The sequence below is a fragment of the Neolamprologus multifasciatus genome, chromosome 1 (assembly GCF_963576455.1).
Source record: "Neolamprologus multifasciatus chromosome 1, fNeoMul1.2, whole genome shotgun sequence".
Taxonomy (NCBI): domain Eukaryota; kingdom Metazoa; phylum Chordata; class Actinopteri; order Cichliformes; family Cichlidae; genus Neolamprologus; species Neolamprologus multifasciatus.
Window position 1 is genome coordinate 32466651 of NC_140439.1, and position 22009 is coordinate 32488659.

General features: G+C 37.3%; 2 protein-coding genes across 3 annotated transcripts in view; one reads left to right on the forward strand and one right to left on the reverse strand.

Moving 5' to 3' along the window:
* The first annotated feature begins 30 nt into the window (after positions 1-30).
* On the forward strand, positions 31-20844 carry LOC146526094 (semaphorin-7A-like). Its single transcript, XM_085149233.1, has 14 exons — positions 31-140; positions 2307-2437; positions 2552-2587; positions 2692-2784; positions 3092-3179; positions 3445-3552; positions 3651-3790; positions 3899-4077; positions 4474-4579; positions 4989-5184; positions 6670-6785; positions 7013-7158; positions 10222-10277; positions 12555-20844. Exons 1-14 carry the CDS (start codon positions 44-46, stop codon positions 12923-12925), a joined length of 1863 nt encoding a protein of 620 aa, XP_085005359.1. The 5' UTR covers positions 31-43; the 3' UTR covers positions 12926-20844.
* Positions 17358-22009, reverse strand: part of LOC146526095 (AT-rich interactive domain-containing protein 3B) — a 57568-nt gene continuing 52916 nt past the window's right edge. For both annotated transcript variants that reach the window (XM_085150278.1, XM_085151070.1), the window contains exon 9: positions 17358-21453. In XM_085150278.1, coding sequence (XP_085006404.1) covers positions 21251-21453 — 203 coding nt within the window. In that variant the 3' untranslated portion in view covers positions 17358-21250. The remainder of the gene's footprint in view (positions 21454-22009) is intronic.

Sequence of the window (22009 nt, forward strand, 5' to 3'; positions counted from 1 at the left end):
CTATTGGATCCATCTTATAATATCGTGCCTGAAGATCTGGAAGATGAGGTTCTCATTAGTGGCATGTCTATTTTTTTTACACATCTGTTGTCTGGCTGTGGGAAACGATCGTTCTCCGAGGATGATATTCACAGAGAAAGGTAGGAAATGTTTTTTTTCTCTCTCTCTTTAACTAAGATAAAAAAAATAGTGTCGTAAAGCCCAAAATCGGGAAATTCTTCTTAACCATCTTAAGTGACTTCCTTGCATACTTTACGTCTATTAAAGTCTATAGTCTATGACTATAATCAATGTGAATCATTGTGATTCAGGACAAAAACACGACGTATTTCTTTCAAACGTACAGTAGGTATTATTCAATCCCGTTAAAGTGTGTGTCCACCATAGATATGGCTCAGAAGATCATCATCTCTGACGCTATATAGAAAAAAATGCACATAAATGTATATTTTTACATTATTGGGGGGCTACATAAGCAAACACTTGATGACAGCGCCCCCAGCAACGTCTCCGTATTATGAGAATAGTTTGCACCTTTGGGATGTTTCAGGTAAAGTGTGTTTTAAGTCTCCAACACTGATACTTGTCATAAAATATCTTCATGTTCGTCTCTCCAGCTGTTGCAACAAAAGTCTTATTTATTAATGATAAGGCACACTGTTAACATAACATTAGAATACAATGTCAGAATATAATGCTAAAACTGCATTATTATTACTACCTTTGCTAAAGTTATCTTTAGGGACGCTATGATGAAATTTAGGGGGTGGTTGTGCACCCCTTAAAAAGGGTCTACACGTGGCTTTGGATGAACAGACGTTAAGTTTCCTGGTTTTTTCAGAAAGACTCCTACGCTGTTCAGTTTTAGGCCCCCTTTTCTTTAGTTTTTTCTTCTATACTTGCATACTTGCAAATAACACCTGGAATGCTATATTAACATGTAAAGAGAATCTTTACACAGATGTTTTAGGCTCCTCTGAGTCAAACTTGAGGAATGTCTGACTGTTTTTGAACAGCTGCAGACTTTATTGTATACCAAGAAGTTGCTCAATCGTGGTAAAAAAAAAAAAACCAAAGCCATGTTGATACATTTCCTTCTTATCTATGTAAGTTGCTATCACTTATGTGCAGCTGCTTATGCTGGGTGCCCAAATTCTACAACTTGGTCGGACATTAAAGTCTTATTTCATGGGACAAGTGTGTTAGAGCCCAAAGCACTTATAAAGAATTCTGTAGCTGCAGAGTGCAAATTGTGTTACTAAGCTGGACTTTGATAATGTTCTTTGTTTGTTCTAATTTCCTATATTTATGTGTTGTTGCTTTAATTTATATTTTCATAACATTGTTTCCTGGTCAAGTGTCCCATGAAATAAAGAGTTGCATCCATTTAAAGAAATGTTTACCAGGTTATATGTACAAAGGAATGCATGTAAAAGAATAAAGACGTTAGGGTTTCAATTAGTGGAAGTTTAATTATTGACTTTTTCACCACGTTTTGACACTTACACTGAATTCCATTTAGCTTCTCCAGTTTCAGGGGTTTGATAGAGTTCATACTGGGTTTAGCTAATTAATATATTATATAATATTAACATTAATATTTATATCATTTTATATCATATGAGACCATTGCTCTTTTGATTACATTTTTCAGAAAGCCCCGTCATTGCTGCATTTAGAAGAAGTAATTTAGCTTATAAAGCTCTCTGACTTTCACAGTAAAAGTGTGCAAACCAAAAAATTGCTTCAGTCAGTTGATTAACATCAGGTCAACGCCCTGTACTTTCAGTAAGCACTAACATCTGCTGATGTGTACTTCTCTTCTCAGATTACAAAAGTAATAGTTTGAAACAAAAAGAAAACCTTCACCTTTAAACACAGAATAAACTTAATATTTATAACTAAAAGCTCATATTAGCAAGTTTATTACTGAAAAAACCTTAAAACTCTCACATTCTGATTTCTGAAATGTGGGTGAGGGCGTAACAAAGTAACAAAAATGGATCCCCAAAGTGTTTAGGATTCATTCTCAGGATGACGGGGAAAAAATAATTAAAAACAAAAAATATATGACTTTAGTGGCAGCACTATACTACATAAATGGGTTAACTGTTGAGCCTCATTGTGGTACATGCTATAGATATTGGGAGATGTTCCAGGCAGGACTGAGAACAGGTTAATCATGTATAAACATGTGTACAGTAACTTTTTGTCCTTGTGCTGTGCTTGGCAATTTTACATCATTGGCTGTGTTTATCCTTTAATATATGTTTGTCTGTTTGTTTGTTTTTTATTCTTAATTCTAGAAGGTGCAATGAATAGGTTAGATCTTCTTCATGGTCCACCTGTGCGGATTCTTCTAGAAGAGAAACCGGACACTGTCTTAGCTGTTGGAAAAACATACCTAAATACCTACAACATTAAAAACCAGAACGAGGTAGAACATAGCTGTATAATCACACTAAATTGATGTATTGAATGCTCTGAAATAAATGGATCGTCATATTAATATCATGGAAAAGTAATAGTCATGCATTATGTATTTCCACAGAATCAAAGACGTATGCAGTTGGAGAATTGCAACAGGGTAAGCAGTGAAAAGATAAACAGAGCAAAATTAAGTCATTTGTTAAATTGTGTTTTTTTGAACACTCAAGAAATCTAACAAACAATTTTCATCTTGTTATTTAGGATTGCAGCTATGACATCACTTTGGCCCACCTTATGGGAGACCAGTTGTTTGTGTGTGGAACCATTGAAGATGAAACAGTTTGCTGTAACTCGGTAGGACAGAGTACTGTGACAGAGAACTGATATAATACTGGGATATAATACTGGGAACTGGTAGTTGTGGTGTTTCTGCTCAGGGTTGATACTAAGCGAAGCTACTTCTACTTTGGTTTAATTGAAACAGCCCTCTTCTGCAAACAAAGCAATTACATCACAGCACTTCCTGTTTGGCCATATTTGTTTTTGCTTTATAATTTTTTGAACTATCTGTTAGATACTGGGTGTTGGCTATACATGTTTATCATCTGTGATGTACATTAGTTGGGATACATTAAGATAAACTGTTCTTTCGTTTTAATAGAATTTAACAGAGCAGCCACCAATATGCAAGGATATAAAAGATATAAGCTCATTTAACATAAAGGAGGGTGACCTGTCGGCCCTTGCAGGTGAGTGTTTTTACATACAAGATGCTTTTGAATAAATCTGCTGATGAATCCCTCCTTCCTCATTCACCTTTTTCTATGAGTCTGTAATTTTAATCCTTCTTGTGTGTTTACAGAAAGTCTGTACTTTTGTCAAAACTACTAACATCTTTTATTTAAATCAGTCCCTTTTAAAGGTTGCTTCTTCTCCCTATTACTATAATATTGAACTAGTTTCTCCATGTTTGTACATCCCTATAAAACGTCAATTTGTCACTGTTTGTTCCAGAATCTAAACAAAGTACAGATCTCTACATAACACGCTCTGGATCTGATGAAACTGTTGGCATTCACAAATTTGGTAAAGCAAGAGTGGGGCCAAAGAACCACCATAAAGGTATTTTCATAAAGTTAGAGCCACGGAGACCTTATTTAGTGAAATCACATCACTATAAATGTTTGGGTTCAAATAAATATTTCTCTTTCAATGTTTAGAGCAGCATTATGTAGGATTGGTGCTCAGCAAACGTGAGGATCCCTCCCAGAACAGAGTTTATGGCTTCTATAGGGAGAAAACCAAAGACGATGGACTGTTCAGTGAAATGTGGCTCCCCTTTGTGACCCAGGTTTGCATGGTAAGACCAAAATAGTTAGAAAATTTGTATTAAGTGCCACCAACAATAAAAAATAAATAAATAAATAAACAAATATATAATGATAGATTGACTGTCCATTGCTTCTAGACAGATGTTGGTGGTCCCAAGAACAACTTGCAGTTTACTTGGACATCCCAGATGAATGCCAGGCTCTTCTGTGGAGATCAGGAGAGAAAACAGCATTTCTCTGAGCTGGTGGATGTTTCCACTGTGGATGCAGATCGATGGCAGGATACAAAGATCTATGCACTCTTTAGAAATGAATGGTAGGACTATTATCATTGATTTTGATGCTTCTACTCTATCATAGTTAATATATGTCATTATTATGGTAATATTATTCACATTTCTACATTTGATTTAACATGAAATAATAGTTATAATACAGTTATTGTCTGTTTTTATGACTCAGTGTTTGTGTAAGTGAGTCATGTGCTGTTTTTCAAAATATGATCATGACTGGTTTAACATCACATGGATAAAGTCACAGTAACCAAAGGTTTAAACCAGAATGACTTGGCTGCTTGATTTGGAATTTTTACACAGAAGTAAAATGTTTATTTTTCTTTTTTTTCAGTCTGTATGGTCAGCTGTTTTTGTGTTTTCAGGCATTCTGCTTTAAATGTGTCAGACAAACCTACTGACTATGTGTCTCTCTGCAGGGGGATGAGTGCTGTCTGTGTCTACACGATTGAAAACATCAGCAAAATCTTCGAAAACTCTCCTTTCAATGGCTACACAAAAGACCAAATGGACAGACCAAGGACGGTATGAGACATTTAAACTGGTCTGAAGAGAAAAGTGTAACAAAAGATTCATGTATTTTATGGCTGATATCTTTCAAACCAACTGCGTAATTATACTTAAAAGCACAAACTGCTTGGCCTGATCTTTTTAGCTATATCTTTTGGTAAACACAGGCCTCATTAAAATGCCAAATAAATCAAGTGTATTAAACATGTTTAAAACAAGTAATTTGGAAATTAGAGACGTGATTTTCTCCTAATTCACTGATCCTATAACAGCTTTTGAATTTTAAATGGTTAATCTGCCAGCATTATCAGAGTAAAGTTTTCATATGCAGCAAGAGAAAGAAAAGGCTTGACATCTTCAAGGGGTAAATGGGGCCACACCTGGTATGAAGCTCTATTAAATAGAGCACTTTTTTTTCCTTCAGTGCGCTCCTGATAGCTCCAAGCTTTCAGTGGACACCCTGAAGAACATTGACAAGACTTCAGAGATGGAGCAGTTGGTTCATCCTGTCGGCAACCCTGGCCTTCTTTTCTTTAATCATCACAACTATACCCACATCCAAGTCGACAGTAAACCAAACAACAGAAGTAGAAATCAGAACGTCATCTTCCTATCTTTAAGTGAGTAAAAAAAAAAAATCTAAATGATAAAATACTAAATGTTAAGAAGAATGTTCTGTGTTTGTCTACACTGGAAGGTGAGTAGAAACAGGACATAATATTAAAGTAGTCATTACTAGTATATGTCTAGTAAAATAAGGCACACATCGGAACAGACTGAGTGGGACTGGGTTGTAATGAAGAGGAATTATTTACTAAAGGGCAAACGTAGGTGGGTGGTGTAACCTGCAAAACCAGAAACCAAAAGTTTCCTGTATGATCACACCTGCTGGGGTCTTCACACAAAGGTGACAAGTAGAAGAACAGGTGTGGTACAATCTGAATGTAATATAAAACTCCCAGATATAAACCTCCTCTTTTTTCTTTTTTTTCCTTTTTTATGTTGACATAACAGACTTTTTGTCACGGTACTGGGTCGTGTGACCCAGCGTTTGAGTTTTATGTATTTTTTGTATTCATTTTCAATCTAGTTAAATTCTAGGTTGCTGTTCAGACCTTATTTCTTAGTTAGTTTCTGTCATCTCCGCCTGTACTCAGTCTCCCTGGTTCCTGCGTCTACGTTTCATGTCTATTCGGTTAAGTTCATGTCATGTTTTATCTCCATGTCTATGTCTCCGTGTTTCCTGTTTTATTTTGTAAGAGTCTGGTGTTCTTTGTTCATTGTAGTTAGTGTTACTCTCCCCTGTATTGTCATTATGTTTCATTCGAGTCAGCTGTGTTCTCATGTGTCTCCACTTCCCCTGATCACCTCATGTGTGTATTTAAGTCCTCAGTCTTCCTTTGTTTGTCGTCGCGTCGTCTGTGTACCTGTTTTTCAGGATTCTGTGCAGTTCATGTTTGCCATTTGGTTTATGTTGTTTTTCATGCAGCCGCACGATGAGGTTCCGTGCAGGTCATGTTCATGTCTGTTTCGTCACGCCATTTGGTTCACAGTTTCCATGCATCTGCACAGCATTCTGTTCACAGTGATCATAGTTATTCCTTTCAGTCAGGTTAGTGTTTTTCCAGTTTAGGTTTTTGGTTAGTTGCAGTCTCTGTCCCTGTTATGTGTTGTACTCCCTTCTGCAGGGCGTGACACTTTTGGTTTTCCTTTTACTCCAGTTACCCTTAAAATAACATGTTGAGTCAATGCACGCTGTTTTTACTTTGACCTCCGTGACTACTAAGTCAGCCTTTTCTAAATATGATCAGAAGAGTATTAAAGTATGTGATGAGTTAGATGTGACTGTTGAATGACTACCCCACAGGCTACTATACAGAGTGGATTGCGCCTTGTGATGTGTGTGGTGCTGAGCTCACAGTTAGTCACTGGTTAACACATTTATTTGATGAGTTTATACAGGTTCTGAAGACAAAATGTAGTGTCATATAAGGTAACAGATCCAGAGAGTGAGTGGGATGGCAGAGGTGAGTTAGAGTGGTTACAGTTTTTAACTGTTAGTCATTTCCTCCCTCACCCCTCACCCCCATTGTGTCTTTCCACAGATAATGGAGGGATTCATAAGGTGCTGCAGAATGAAAGTCACACCTTTGTAATTGCCGAGTATCAACCATTCAAACAAAAAGCACACGTTCTCAGCATCATCCTTCAGTCTACCTTTGTGAGTAACAATGATCACTGTGTAACCAATGTCCCAATCAAACCACAAAGATTACTCATATGGAATAAATGTTTTTTGTGGACGAAAGGGGAAAAATTAACAATTTTATCTCCTAAAGAATCTACTGTAGCATCTAATCAATAACTTTGAAATCATTTCAATCTTTTTTTCCAATGAATTTTACGAAAAAGCCCCAGTACATTAAGAAAACTTGTCCATCGTTACAGAAAAAGCTGTATGTGAACAATGGGAGTCAACTGGTCCAACTTGATGTAGCAGACTGTTCCCAGTATGGAGACACCTGCCAGGACTGTATGTTATCCAGAGATCCTTACTGTGGCTGGGATGGCACCCAGTGCATACGTGAAACAAAGTAAGTCCTCAGAGCATTATGGAACTCATATCTATAAAATATGAAGAATAATTCTTCACAGCCAACAATTACATTAAATGTTTCCAACAGTAAATTAAAATAAAAGTGTTTACCATATTTGAGGTAAGTCATACAAGCGAACAACAAGTCAGCTTCACAGTTGTGTTGAATGCTTTTCCTTCCCTAAACAGAAATATGTTCATTTTTTATATTCATGTTTAGTCACCTTAATTTTCTTTGCCTATGCTGGTATGTTTCTTTGCCCATTACTACTGCTGCTGATGGTCAACAGTCAAAGGCAAAAGACATGTAAAAACATGGTCATATTTATACAAACATTGCTCCATAGTATTTAAACACTCATTAGTGTACCTTTTGAATCATACACAGGTTTGATTCAGATACTACAAAGTCATGCTCGCACGCCCCGAAGAGTATAAATGATTATGCAACATCATTAGCGTACTTTTTGCCTTGTGCCACCTGACAAAGCTCGACAGATGAGTCACTGCAAACTTAATCCAGGATGAAGCAACACTCGGGAATTACAATGTCCCGTAAATCATGTTGTCACAATATTTCAGCACATATTGACACTTGGAGCCGTTTGTGAATTTGTCCTACTGTAGCTCTACTGCTTTATGAAAGGCTAGTGTACTGTGTACCGATCAGGTATCGGCCAACAGGTGACTTTTGTTCAACTGAGAAAATATTAACATAAATAACCAAGAAAATCATGAGTATATTTTGTATATTACTCATAGATTAAAGAGCACATATACCAAAAAAACAAGATAATGTGCCTTAAATTGAGCAAATTTCATTTACATAGTGCCAGTTCACAAAAGAGAGTGATCTCAATGCATTTTATATTGTATAGTCTTAGATACTACTAGAGTTAGAGATAGCATAGAGAAACATAGAACAACAAAGAATGTCTAAGGAGCTTGGAAAGAAAAGTGTCTGGAATTTCTTGAAGATGTTTCACCTCTCATCCAAGAAGCTTCTTCAGTTCTAGGGTCAAATGGTGGAGAGTCACAGATTTAAGCCCTGTGGGAGTGTCCCCCCAAAGAGGGACAAAAGAACCCCCTATAGATCCTCTACCTAATCACATGAGCCAATCTGTGAAAACGGGTGTAGGTCACAATCAGCCAAGGTTTCGGGTGAGCTCATTGTGAAACATAGCCCCACCCTATCATGTGATTTCCTGAGGTCAGATGGCCCAGGATGTGAGTGGGCGTTAAGGCGTCTGGGAAGGGATCTCAAAACTGGATTATAGATGGCAGACAGTTGGTGTCATAAGCCACCGCCTCTCTTCAAAGATGGTCAATGGACTACAATGACCTGGATGACTGAGAACCTTCACAGAGAACAACAAAGAATATAACAGCCAACTCCAGGCAGTTTAATTGGACTAGTAACCACAAATCAGTTATATGCAGCCGTGCGTCAAGACATTTTGCTTTAGTCGAGTACAGGATATTGTGTCACATTTATGCAATAAGGATTTTGGCAACTAAACAGAACCTGAGCTCTAAGAATATGTCAGAGTTTCCATGTCTACAGTGTGCATGTGTCTACTTTAGTATGAGTAACGCATATTTCATTGGTGGGTGATTGCAAGATTCCCTGCAGGCCCTCCAGTCTGTTGTGACTTTCCAGACTTCTCTGTGCACACACAGGCAGACTCAGACTGAAAAAAACAAAAATATTTCCCTGCACACCTTGCAAGGATTGAATACCTGGATTCAGATGGATATCTATATTAGTTCGTGACATTTTCTTGAACATCAAGACAGCGTGCCCTAATTTCCCCTTTTTTTCCTCCAACTTGATTAAGATGTATTTGTGAAGATATGATGCAAAATGTCACGTTTTTCCCTGTTTTGCAATGTTAGTCCTTCCAAAAATTCCTGGATCCAAGCCTCATTCTAGTCATGCAGTTTTCATGCAAATCAGTCTACAAATGAACTAATAACATTGTCACATTGATCGAGGTAACAAATCCTTTTCTCTGTGGTCCACGGCCCTGCCCATCCACGAGCGTAATCCTGATCATTTGCATGGCTCAATGAAAGTAATCATACACCTAAAAATGCGTTGCTGTAATAAAATGTGTGATTTTGTTTTTCACATTCAGCAGCTGTTATCTTTCAGGAAATGCGGGTTTAAAAAAAGCATACTGCGCAAACTATCAAGGAAATTACGTTTTTCAACATAAGTCTGATAACGACACGAGAAATTTTTTTCATTCTAAAGAGATGTGTTCACGTAAACTTTCCCAATATTTTTCTTCTCACATGGCAATTTGTTAATTTCTGTAAATACTTTTATAGGAACTATATTGAATTAGATCAATGCACTGGTATTTTCATTCTCACTTTGTGATTCTAGTTTTGTTCCACAGAAATTTGACTTGACGATGAAATTTACCTCTTAAAAGGGAAGGCACCTTTAACTGTAAATGGGAAGAAACATTATAGTGAAAAGAGAACAGGGTCTAGTGAGGTAAAATTAGTGCTACTCAAACCTCAACCAACAAACTTACAAACACAACCACACTGCATGCAAAAATACAGCTGGGTTTTTGCAGCTCCACACATGCAGATGATTTTTTCGTTTTATGTGGGAGATTACTAACCGCTAAGGATCTTTTTCTCTGATAAATTTTGTCAAGGTTCACTTCATATTAATCCTCCACATATGAGGAAATGGCATCGAGATCAGGCTAAGTTGCCCACAGATGGGGAGAAATCCCTTTTCTTGACAGTTAAGAGGGATAACAAATTTCAGAATATTAATAATAGTAAAACTCCTAAAAACTCCAAACCATGTAGATGTGAAGCTCTCTTGCAGCACATTTATGAGTGGGGACAGTATTATATGTCGTAATGTTACAGTTATTGAATCATTCCACTTTTTTTCTTTTGATCTGTTTAGATTTCCTAGAAAACAATATACACAGATACAAAGTTTCCACTGGTTCCAGTAACATGTTAATTTTTTAAATCAATTGTTAAACATAATCATTCGCCTAATTTACTCATACATTATCTTTTTCAGGGGGAGCTGGCATGATGCAGCCACTGGGGACCTTTCCATCTGTAATGAGGACAATGGTATTTAAATTCATTTCAGTTTTACTTTACTGCATAATGCCTATTGACAACAAAACTAATCTTGGGACACTTTAAGGTGAAGACCCTGCATAGCAGAGGAAAAACCCAAAGATCAAACGAACAATCACAGTCTATGAACAATCATAGAAGGAATTGTTTAAATATTTTGGGGGTATTTGGAATTTTATTTTCCTGTATTCCAAACACAAGAGCTATTAGATGCACCACAAAACAATACAGTGCTGTATACACTGGTAGTTGGTACTCTCTTGGCTGAAAATTACCCAAATGTATCCTCTCCCTTTCTTATCTTTTGTGATGCTAGTTCAGAAACCTAATACAAAAACTAAACAAAGTTTGTGAGGCCTGTTAGTGTTATCATTAACTGTCCTTTAACTGTTTATATATTTATCTGATATTTAAGAATTACACTATTGGCTTTATCATATAATACAAATATATTATTTTTTATTAAGAAGTCTAAAAATCTAAGATTGAGTAAAAGGGCCTTTTTAGCTGTAGCCCAGGAGACTGCATGATCGTAATTTCCTACTATTTTCAGTCTTTGGTTCACTTGAATGGATTTGAATGGTTTGCCATTCAAAATAATCTTTATTTAACTTATACCAGATCATGAAGAAGCCCTTCAGTTCAGTTTCTCTTCCTCTATTATAAAACTGACTGATAAAGAAATGCCTGGTGTCATAACAGTAATTATCAAACGTACATGTAAAAAAATATTTTAAATGTGGTTAATTATTAACTAACTTGACAAACTCTCACAAAGAGCTGAGTCAATGCAGTTGAGCAGTAAAGTCTGGTGACTGGCATTAGAGGGAACACGGCTAAAATGTGGATTGTTTAAATGCAGAATGGACAGCATGAAAGAAAAATAAGGATTTTTTTTTATCTTATATTGGTGTGAATTGTGTAAAGCTACTTTAGCACAGTCAAAACAAGAGCAAAATAAGTGAATGGAAAAAATCACAATACACTTATACATAATTCAATTATAAGTAGGAAACTGATCTCTTTTAAAGTTATAAAAGTCTTTGCAAAATATACTGTGTAGATGCATGAGCATATGCAAGAGCATAAAGACCCCGCTCTCACTTCCTCTGTGGTTTCCGTTAGTAACCCATGGCGCTGTTTCCTCATATACAAAGCAAAAAAAAAAAAAAAAAAAAATCAACAGCAGTAACACAAGTAACACAAGCTCTGTCTATACACTAATATCAAACATTTCAAATACGGCAAAATGTGTGTTAAAAGGATAAATGAATACACTCACAGCACATTTCTGAGTGACATATTTCAGAAAACCTACACAAGTAATGTAACACACAAATTTTCCAGCAAATTGATGCAAACCGCAAATTCAAGACAGAACCAGAAACCAGTTACCACCAGGGAATAAGACTCATTTGAATAGCTTGGTAGGTGAGAGTGTGCACATTGTATTCCTCCATATGCAAGGGGGATTCAAATGCACCCCAGACAGCATAACCTTTATTCATCATAGTTTAGCTTCCTGTCTCGCCATATAGGTCACACGTTAAGGGGAACAAAAACTAGAGTTGTTTCTCCTTATAGCTGTGCATCTGTATGCCACACGCTTCTGCAATGGTACTCATCAATGGTGCCATCTGTGGTCAAATGTGCTTCAGTTTTAATCTTATCAACATCTTAAGATCATGTTTATCTGAGTTACTAAAAAAAGTTTTTATTCCACAACTTGTGATTTCATCATTACAAACATTTACCCTTTAAAATTTAAATAATTTACGTTAATAATATCTCTTAGTAATCCTTTTATGTTTATTTGCATATGATATAGTTCTTCTATTTTATTCTGTTATTCTTTATAAATGCTTCCAACCCTTATAGCTGATCAACTTCCTCTTTTAACTTGAAGGCTTTAAAAGGAGAAGTTCTCTTATGCTTTATATTCTATAATTAACAACTGAAACACTTACACACCATTAGGTAATATCTTTTCTATCTATTCTATTTGTTGAGCTGACTGCAGTGGAAAAGTCAAATGCATAAATAGACACAATGTCAGTTTTCCACTATGTAGACAATGATTGTTAAAATATACAACCGCATTTTCTCTGTTGTTTGCTTTAAAGCTACATCGCCCTTGGTCCTTATATGAACATTCACCTGAGGGAAGGAAAGCAGTTTGATTTAGGTTTACTACACTGCATTTGAAATCTGACTGGTTTAAAAATGAAAATCAGAACTGAAATTGTCCCTCTTCTGTTGTTTCCACAGCATCAAATTATACAGGTGACCCAGTCCCAGTCCCACGTTACTCAAAGTATTTCCTTCAATGCCCAGTGTCATCCCGTCATGCTCAGTACAGTTGGCAGCACGATGAAAACTCTACAGCCTGTAGCTCGGGGAAAGAGCAGTGCCTTTATCTGATTGACAACATGGACAGTGAGTGCAAGGGAACTTACAAATGTATATCACAGGAGATGGGTTACAGTAAAGTCCTGGTACAGTATGAACTACAGGTGGAGAATGACGCGAAGACCCAACAGTACAAACGACTGTGGCCGAATAAGGCAGAGGGCCGAAAGACAAGCCCAGTGATCTGGGTTTGTCTAATGATGGCTCTGATTAAGAGTTTGTCCTTTTAGTTCCTCAGTGATGTAAGTTAGAGGCTAAATCTGTGATATTCTAAAATCTTAAATTTGTTACAATTACTGTTTTTTCAGTGACAGTTATTGTTTCTTTCCTTCCATTAATTAACTGCACTTCCGACATCTGTGTAAACATCTGTAGCAGCTGTGGCTCAGACGGGTAATGCAAGCCATTTGCGTTATTTTGTTTGGTTTTTCCAGTGCAATATCAACTCTCTGCAATATATGTTGTTTTTTTAAACAAATAATGACCTTATGAATTGTATAAAAAATGTAAACGTTCTTTTAACTCTTTCTTCACAAAATGCTAAGAAGCCCTTATGTGTTTTGAAAAGACTGCCAGTGTTTTAGAGCATTTTTATTCATGTACGTGATGCAATATGAAACTTTCTATTTCTAATCTTTACTGTTATTGACGTGCTGTGAAAAAATATTTGGCCCCTTCGTGATTTTTTTAAAGTTTTTTGTGAAAAAGTAACTGGTTCTGCCAACCTTTGCAGCAAGAACTGAAATCAAGTAATTGCAATAATTGGCAATCACATCACTGTAGAGACATTTTTGACCATTCTTTTTTGCATAATTGTTTTATATCAGACACATTACTTTGTGGAGTGGCCTTGAGCCAATCAGAGAGGAATTTGCTAGTGTGTTTCTGATCATTCTCCTGCTGCATAACCCAAGTGCACCTGAGCTTCCGGTTACAAATTTATGGCCTTACATTCTCCTTCAGGATCCTCTGGTAGAGATCAGAATTCATGGTTCTGTTATGGCTAGTCATCCAGGTCCCCAGGCAATCACACTTCCCACCACTATGTTGTTTCTCAGCTGTGTCTTTAGATTGTTGCCTGATGGGTTTCTTTTTGAGATCTTTTAGCTGCTTCTCTTTGTCAGACAGGCTCTATTTAAGTGAACCTTTGTCTAAAGTTTGCTTGATGATCTGAAACATTTAAGTGTAACAAATATGGAAGTGAATACTTTTTCACAGCACTGAATGTTACATCGGTTTCCTGTAATGTGAAATTTTATCTGAATGTATGTTTCGCACTTTAAAAATTCCTGTCATGTCTGCTACCTCAAGCGTTAGATTTCACAAGACTGAGACACTGTGTCAGTTTTAACATTCACATATCTTTTGTTAATAGCAGCTATTGTTGAAGGCTGTTTCTGCATCACAGTTTTTTGTTCCTCAGGTTTCAAATTGCAAATAAGTTGCTGCACTGCCAAATACTTGAGCTGACAGTACAAAGGACATATGCCAAATTAATTTTATTTGATCTTTTGTTCTGTGACGCCTAGCAAAATACAGGAGAGAATACAGTGTGTTATTAAATTCATGCTGTGCTGCAAAATTACCAAAATACTCACTTTCTGATTTCTAATTTGGCCCAACACAGCAAGCTTTTCCACATTTAGTAATCGCAGGTCATAAATTATTTGTAGTTAATTATATTTCATTTGTTTGCTTTTATCTTTTTTGTATTTATTTTTTTTGATCCGTGGTTTTATTTTGCTTATTTTAAACTTGCACTTCGGTCGGCCTTGTTACCTTTAAATATGCCAACCTTAATGAAATTGACCACTGGGTGGATGGATGTGTGGGGCTGTTTGTAGATAGAGGTTGTGAATGCAATACAGGGTTGTGTCTGTGCGTGTGTGTGTGTGTTTTTATTCAAATCTTTCATAATCTATTCAGTACCACTGAATTTCACTTTTGAATTTTGAGCTTTTGAACTGATCTGTACATTTAAAAAAACATACATAAGCAAATCTTATATTGTGTATATAGTTTTTCCATATAAGGATAATTCTTTTTTTATGCTGCAGCTTCCTTCCTTTTTTTATACCGAGTTTAGTTCGTCAAAATCTGACTAAATCTTTAAAAAGAGAATAGCTGCCACCATGAATCATTTCCATGTTTCAGTCTCAGAGGAACTGTGATATTTACCTTCCTTAAAACATACCTGTATTGAAAAAGCACACACACACAGTTTAGAAGTAATTAACTTTTATACCACAAGTTGCATACGAAAGTTGAATGTACATATTGTAATGCTACACACCAGTTACTGAATGTTCCGCCTGAGTGTTTTCAACATCATCATTATGACACTGTGAAACTTAACGTGACATTCTGACTGAGAACCAGTTACTCTGGAAAAATGCCAGCCCATGAGAATACAATCATAGGGTAGTGAAGCCTGTTCTGCAGACACTGAATGGGGGTCCCGGTCACAGGAGGCTGGAGCCTATCCCAGCTGTAAAACAGTAAGAGACGGGGTGCACCCTGGACAGTTTATCAGTCTGTTGCAGTAATTGTGATCATAATAAACAAACTGTTTATTATGTTTTAGATTTCACAAGCTTTATTTAGCAGCTGGACATTGATTGGAGACTGAAGTGCTAATTTTAAATTAGGACCAAAAAAGACCAGTTCCCTCTACTTCCTGATTTCTAGCCAGTGGGTGCTGTGTGAATGTGTTTATAGTGGTGTGTGTGTTTTCTGACTTGCAAAGTGGCAGCAATTTTGTACATATTCAAAATATTTTTTTTTACAAGCAGTCCTGGTAGGTGTAGTCTTTTTCTTTCAACAGCCTTGCCACGTGCTAGGTTAATTCATTTTTTGTTTTTGTGTTGCATTGTTGTTGTTGTTTTGTTTTTTAAAATATATATATTGCTTGTTGTTTTAGCTGCACTCACGCTAATATTATTATATTCTGTGTGAAAAAGACAAATAAAACAGCTGTCCAGACAGCAAATTTTGTGGTCACACTGGTCCTTCTGTGGGTGCAAAGGTGCAGGGGGCCACATTTGTGTTGTGCTCTGTTTTCCCCTACCATGCTGTAACAGTGAGCATCATAATATATTTAATAAGGCTTAATCAGTAAAATCAACAGAGCTGTGGACATGTTTAAGATTATAGTCACTCCTTCGTTCTGGGCATTACTAATAAGTTTTTTTTTCTGCTTTTCAGCCCTGAAAAATCTGTTCATATGTTTCTGTATAGTGGTGTGAAAAAGTGTTTCCCCACTTCCTGATTTTTTGTATGTTTGTCACACAAATATACAAAAGTTTACAAGTTAACATGAAATGCAGTTTCTAAATGAAAGTGTTTATTATTAAGGGGAAGGACATGAAATTTCAAACCTACATGGCTCTGTGTGAAAAAGTGGTTGCTTCCTAAATCTAATAACTGGTTGGACCACCCTTAGCAGCAACAGCTGCAATCAAGTGTTTGTGATAACTGGCAATGAGTCTTTTACAGCACTGTGGAAGAACTTTAGGCCACTCATCTTTGCAGAATTGTTATAATCCAGCCACATTCTCAGCTCCCACAGCTCCACGTTCATCAACTCAAAATACAAATTCATGTTTGCTTGTTAATAATCAATAAACTTATTTTGTGTTTTTTTAAGTCTATGAAACACACTGGGCTGATGGAAAGATAAGAATTGTTACTGCTTGTATTACATTATTTCCTGAACACAATGTTCCAGTAACTTGCTGGTTTGCAAGTGGTGTGGCTTCAGAGTCCCTTGAGAAACCAATAACAACTCACACTGCTAAACCAAAGATTTCAGTCTTGAGACATAGTACTGTGCAAAAACCTTGAGCCACCTCACATCTATTTCTATTTTGCTAGTAAAAAGAGGAAATACAATAGGTGCAGCTATTTATTTAAATGTGTAAGCATATATGAAAATACAATATATAAGACATAAAACAGAGTGTGTAGAATTCTATATTTGATATTACTACATACATTAATTCTTCCACATAGTCTGAACTCTCTCAAGCAAGCCTTTGTATAATTTGTTTAAGTTGTCTTCAGAAATGTTCTCCAGGCTTCTCGAAGGACATTCAACGCTAGTCTTTGGAGGCCTGCTGACTTTTATTCCATTTGCTGTCAAGATCACACAGTGCCTGAATAATAGTGAGGCAAAAGCCTGCTTTTACTTTTACATCCCTACTGCCACTGGCTGAAATGCAGGCCCAAGCCATGACACAGCCTCCAATGTGTTTTACAGTTCAAATCAAAAATTTTACATTTGCATATTCTTGACTCCACATGACCTGCTGTCTTTCAAAATCTTGAAGATTACCTAAGAAAACAAGAACAACAAAGAAGACACCCTAGCAATTTAGTGAAGCAAAGTATAAAGAAACAAAGGGTGGCTCAACACTTTTGCACAATACTGTACTTCTTGGTATTGAAATGACTGAACCTAATAAGGACTGTTTACGAAGAGAACGTCAGCTTTACTGGAAATTAACTTGAAGGATTGTAAAAATGCTTTTCAATATTTAAGTTTCAAGGCAAAAATGTACAATAAGCCCCCCCAAGAGTGTTGATTGCATGTTAGTGTGTTCCTATTTGGTGATCTCAGATGAAAAAGGGGGAAAGAAAGCAACTAACCAACACACAGGGACATAGGATATAAAGTAAAACTTTATCATGACATACAAGTTAAAAGCCCTGAGAACCATATCTTTATATTAACTGATATGAACAAAACTGAATGTGTGAAAACCACTTTAGAAAAGTGCTCCTCATAAATACAATCAGCACAAACCAGTTTTTACAAGCATTCATGTTTTGTCCTATTTTTTTTGTTTGCTTTAATCAAAGAGAAAACTATAATATCAGTAATATCATTATTATCATGTCCATAATAATAATAACAGTACAAAAATATGCACAAACCCCACAGTTGAATTAATATACGGAGCATTGTACAAGCCAAAAACAACATAAAATTGATAAATGAGGTATTCAATAACCACTTGCATATGCACCTGTTTGTACACAGATCAGGTTAGTTTTTAAACAATTTAAAATTGAACTGACTCCAAAATCAAAAGGTTCCGCATACTTCCAACTTCACAGCTTCCTGAGTAACGAGACCTTGCCATAATGCAGTTATTGACGACAAAAAGAAAAAGAAAAGAGACACCAAATCCAAAGTAGGATTCTGCGAAGTGACCGCAGCTTCTATCAGCATTTATCCCTCAATGTAGCTTCAACATTGTATGCAACACTGAATGCAGCTCCCTGCCCTGAGGTAATGTGGTATGAAGAAGTGGAAGGGGGGGACACACACTCACTCACACTCCACACATGGATGCAGGTATACAGGCACAACACATTATACATAATGCACCTATCCATACAAGTGACAAGTGACAGGAGCCTTGAAAGACAGTGACCAGAGTGGTTGCTGGGTTGAAGCAAACACTGAGGAAGAAAAGTGACCCTTTAGTCAGTCTATGAGGAACCACCAAAAAATGCCCTTCAACCTCGGAACAAACCGGAACTGTACGAGTATATAGCAGAAAAATGTGGATAAACCTTTATCTACTTAAATATTTCTTAAAAGTCATTTTTCACCTCCTCATTCAGCATTAAAAAAAATAATTCACCAGTGGCGCCACCTGCAGTGCCTTTAATGTTATTACTTACTCAATATACTGCACCTGCTTGCACACACACACAAACACACTAATGTACAAAGGCAGTGAAGCTACATCATCAAACAGTCATTGCTTAGAATGAGCACAAGAAACAGAGAGAATGGACTTGGAAAACAGAAAATATTTTAGTGGCAGCCTAAATAATGAAGATTGTTACTAAAAGCAAGGTCCACCAGGAAAAGGAAAAAAAAACAAATAAATATCAAAACTCACTTGATAACACAAGAAACTGAGGGATAACTTGTGTCTAACGTGTGATTAAAAAAAAAAAGGGGGGGGGGGGGGGGGCAGCAAAAGGATTAAGCCTGAAGAGAAAAACTTTCATAGGGAAGCCTGCATGGACCGCATCTGACCAGCAACTAATTTTAAGGCAGCATCTATACTCCTCACCTTTTATAAAATACAGTTATGTGTCATACAAGGTTGCGAAGGCTATACTGACAGACTAACAGCGCAGTTCTCAAAAGGTTCTTAAACCCTGACCTGCGATCTGCACTGCAAAACCTGACACATAATTGCTAAAATACAATCTAAGAAAAGCAACAAGGCTGCCCACCTCAGACCACACTAGGTGTAAAAAGGTCTAAACAGTTAAAATGCCTTACATTCAACACAAGTAAAGCTAGAAAATGTTGTTCTTTTGTGGGGTTTCAATGCTTTTAAAAAAAATCTTTAAAGGGAGAAAAGCATCCTACAATAACATGTTCATCATAATCAAGCTGTGCCTGGGGTAAATCGATAAAAGAAAATGCGGGCTACTGTCCACATTGACTGTGAGGGACTGCGCAAACAGGTTAAACAAACTATTCAAATGCAGCTGTTAATGAGGCCACTGTATCCGGCCTTCAGTTTTAAATAATGAAATCTGTTAAAAGGGTCAAATATGCCCACCTGTACAAGTCATGTAATTGGGTTTTCAGTCTTTACAGTTTTAAATGCACTTTCCACTAACTAATTGTGAAAAAAAACCTCACAGTCAGTTTGAAAGAGTCTGAAAGAGACACCTTTTGTAGTCCAACAGAGACCTGCTTGCTATGCATCAGCATCCTGTTAGCAGGATTGTACAAAGCGTTCATAAGGACTGACTGTGCTAGTCTTTGGTATGTAGCTGTGCAATAACCAGAGGATGGAGGTGTAAAAAAAGAAAAAGAAAACACTGGTCACATGATTGTTCAAATGCATATCATGATTTTGCCATTGTCACAAAAAAGATGCAATTTCAACATACACAGTCAAACTTAAGGTTGTTTTCTTACCCCTATGGAAACACCATTGTTTTTTTTTTTTGTTTTGTTTTTTTAAGAAAGAAAATCAACATGTCAATGAAAAAATAACTTGTCTGTTCCTCTCTGCTGAAAAAGCACCTCAGATATATCATTCTTCTCAGACAACCTGATGAACCTAAAAAAAGGGGGGGGAAAAAAAACAAAAAACAAAGAAGAAGCAAGCATGAAACACGTTCTACAAGTAAATACAGGAGAAATATATCAAGCCCATCCCACTTCTTTGTCCCCAAAAACCACCAGCAGTGTGACAGCACGTCCATAACAGTTTCAGTTCACGTAGGATTCGGGGCGTCAAGTCTCGATGGCTTCACAGCCTTTTGAGGTATGTAGTGTTACTCTCCTTTTCAGAGAGTCTGATGAGGTATTTTTGAAACAGTCACATAGGCTTGTGCATTCTTCACGTATTAATCCTCTTTTTTTTGTGTCTCTTTAAACTGACAGTGATTCCTTGCAGTTGTCACATTGCTTTTCCTGAGAGAGACGCCGCCCCCCCTCCCCAAAGCAGAGAGGCCAATGTGTGGTCAGAGATGACGATGCCACCCAACTCGACATTCAGCTCTGTGGCTGCAGCTGGAGGAAGGATGCACACAAAAAAAATAAAAATAGGGGAACAACAAACTCAAATCTGGTCTGCAGGAGCTAGGAATGCCTCAGTATTACCTCTCTGTACCGCTATGGGTGAAACACAAAGCTCAGGCTCTAACGGGCCTGTTACTGTTAACCCAACTTTGTGCGCGCACGTGGAGCTGAAACTACTTAAACTTTAGCTTTGCAACCTTTCTAATGGACTTTTCAAGAGCTCAACTGAGGGCAGCTGAAAGGATGAAATGAGGTATTTAATCTGCTGATCTACAGTATCAGATCATCACCAGTTTGACGCCACAGCACGTTGAAGACACCTGAGCAGCCCCAGTTGGAGGCCCATCACTGTGAGGGGGGTGCTCTGTACACAGGTTTCCACTGGTGACAGTTACCCAACTTCCCCTGATTGCAACTAGGTCAAAAAGAATATAAAAATAAAGTTGATTCAGGTTAAATATACTACAGCTCCTGAGGTAAAGACACCACTGCAGGTTATTTGATTTGAGGTATGTAAAAGGAGAAAAACTAAAAAAAAAAAAAAAAGCATTCTAAAACACAAAATCAAAAAAGACAACAAAATGGCAACAAACAAACAAAATGTTCTAAGATAAAACTTTTCAAGTTCGGTTGTGACTACACCTGTCAGTGGGTTTTGGCTGAGCTGATTGTGTTTAGCATGTCGATTAGGATTAACAAGTATATATATGTGATGTGTGTCTGTGCATAATGTGGTTGTAGTGTTGTGTTCCTGTGTGTATGTGCGTGCATGTGTGTGTGTGTTAGATCAAAATAAAATGCATAGCAATTTATTTTAGATATATCATTAAATTTTCAGGCTCTGTGTTCATGATTGGACAGCCAAGACAGGTTGATGAGGTATTTGTTGTGCAACAGTTTCTTTTCGGTTTCTTATTGTACTGTATATTCATGCTGGGCCTCCTGCAGGATCAGAGGCCTGGGGAGAAGGTACAAAGGGCAGCCTGAGTTAGGGTGACCCGGTGGGGGTCGGCTCAGCCGAGCCGGGACCCTTGGAGGAGGAGGAGGATGCGGGGCTGAGGCTCTGGGCCTGAGGTGCGGAAAAACCAAAGCTTGCGCTGGTTCCAGCAGGGGAAGCTGAAACAGCAGTAGCAGTAGCAGCAGACACAGATGGCCCCGGGGCCCCACCAGACTTCTGGGCGAACAGGGTTCCTAAAGAAAAAGGAGAAACGTCATTAGTTAAAAATGAACATTGATGCTTGAATCCTTCCAGAGGTTAAGCAAAATAAATTTACCTAATCCCACCCTCGTATCTACTCCAGTTAATTCCGGTGTACCCCAAGGCTCTGTCCTGGGTCCTTTACTTTTTATCATCTATCTCCTACCCCTAGGTAATATTTTTAGGAAGTGTAACATCCAGTTTCACTGCTACGCAGATGACACCCAGCTCTACCTATCCTCCAAACCCACAGCTACTCTCCCACCCACATCCATTTCTGACTGTTTAAGTGAAATCAAGGTCTGGTTTACTCACAACTTTCTTAAACTTAATGGCAATAAAACAGAATTCATTTTAATAGGCACCAGATTAAAACTGACTACAGCTCCAACCAGTCTTTCGTTATCCATTGATAACTCTGTTGTCAACCTCAGGTTAAGAGTCTTGGTGTCATCCTCAATAGCACTCTGTCCTTCACAGCACATATAAATAATATCACTCGGTCTTCCTACTTTCATCTCCGTAATATTAACCGCCTTCGTCCCTCAC

Coding starts and splice junctions, on each gene's coding strand:
- LOC146526094 (XM_085149233.1), top strand. CDS start 44: ATGAGGTTCTCATTAGTGGCATGTCTATTTTTTTTACACATCTGTTGT. Junction 2,785..3,091: donor AAACAGTTTGCTGTAACTCG/GTAGGACAGAGT, acceptor TCGTTTTAATAG/AATTTAACAGAGCAGCCACC. Junction 10,278..12,554: donor CATCTGTAATGAGGACAATG/GTATTTAAATTC, acceptor TTGTTTCCACAG/CATCAAATTATACAGGTGAC.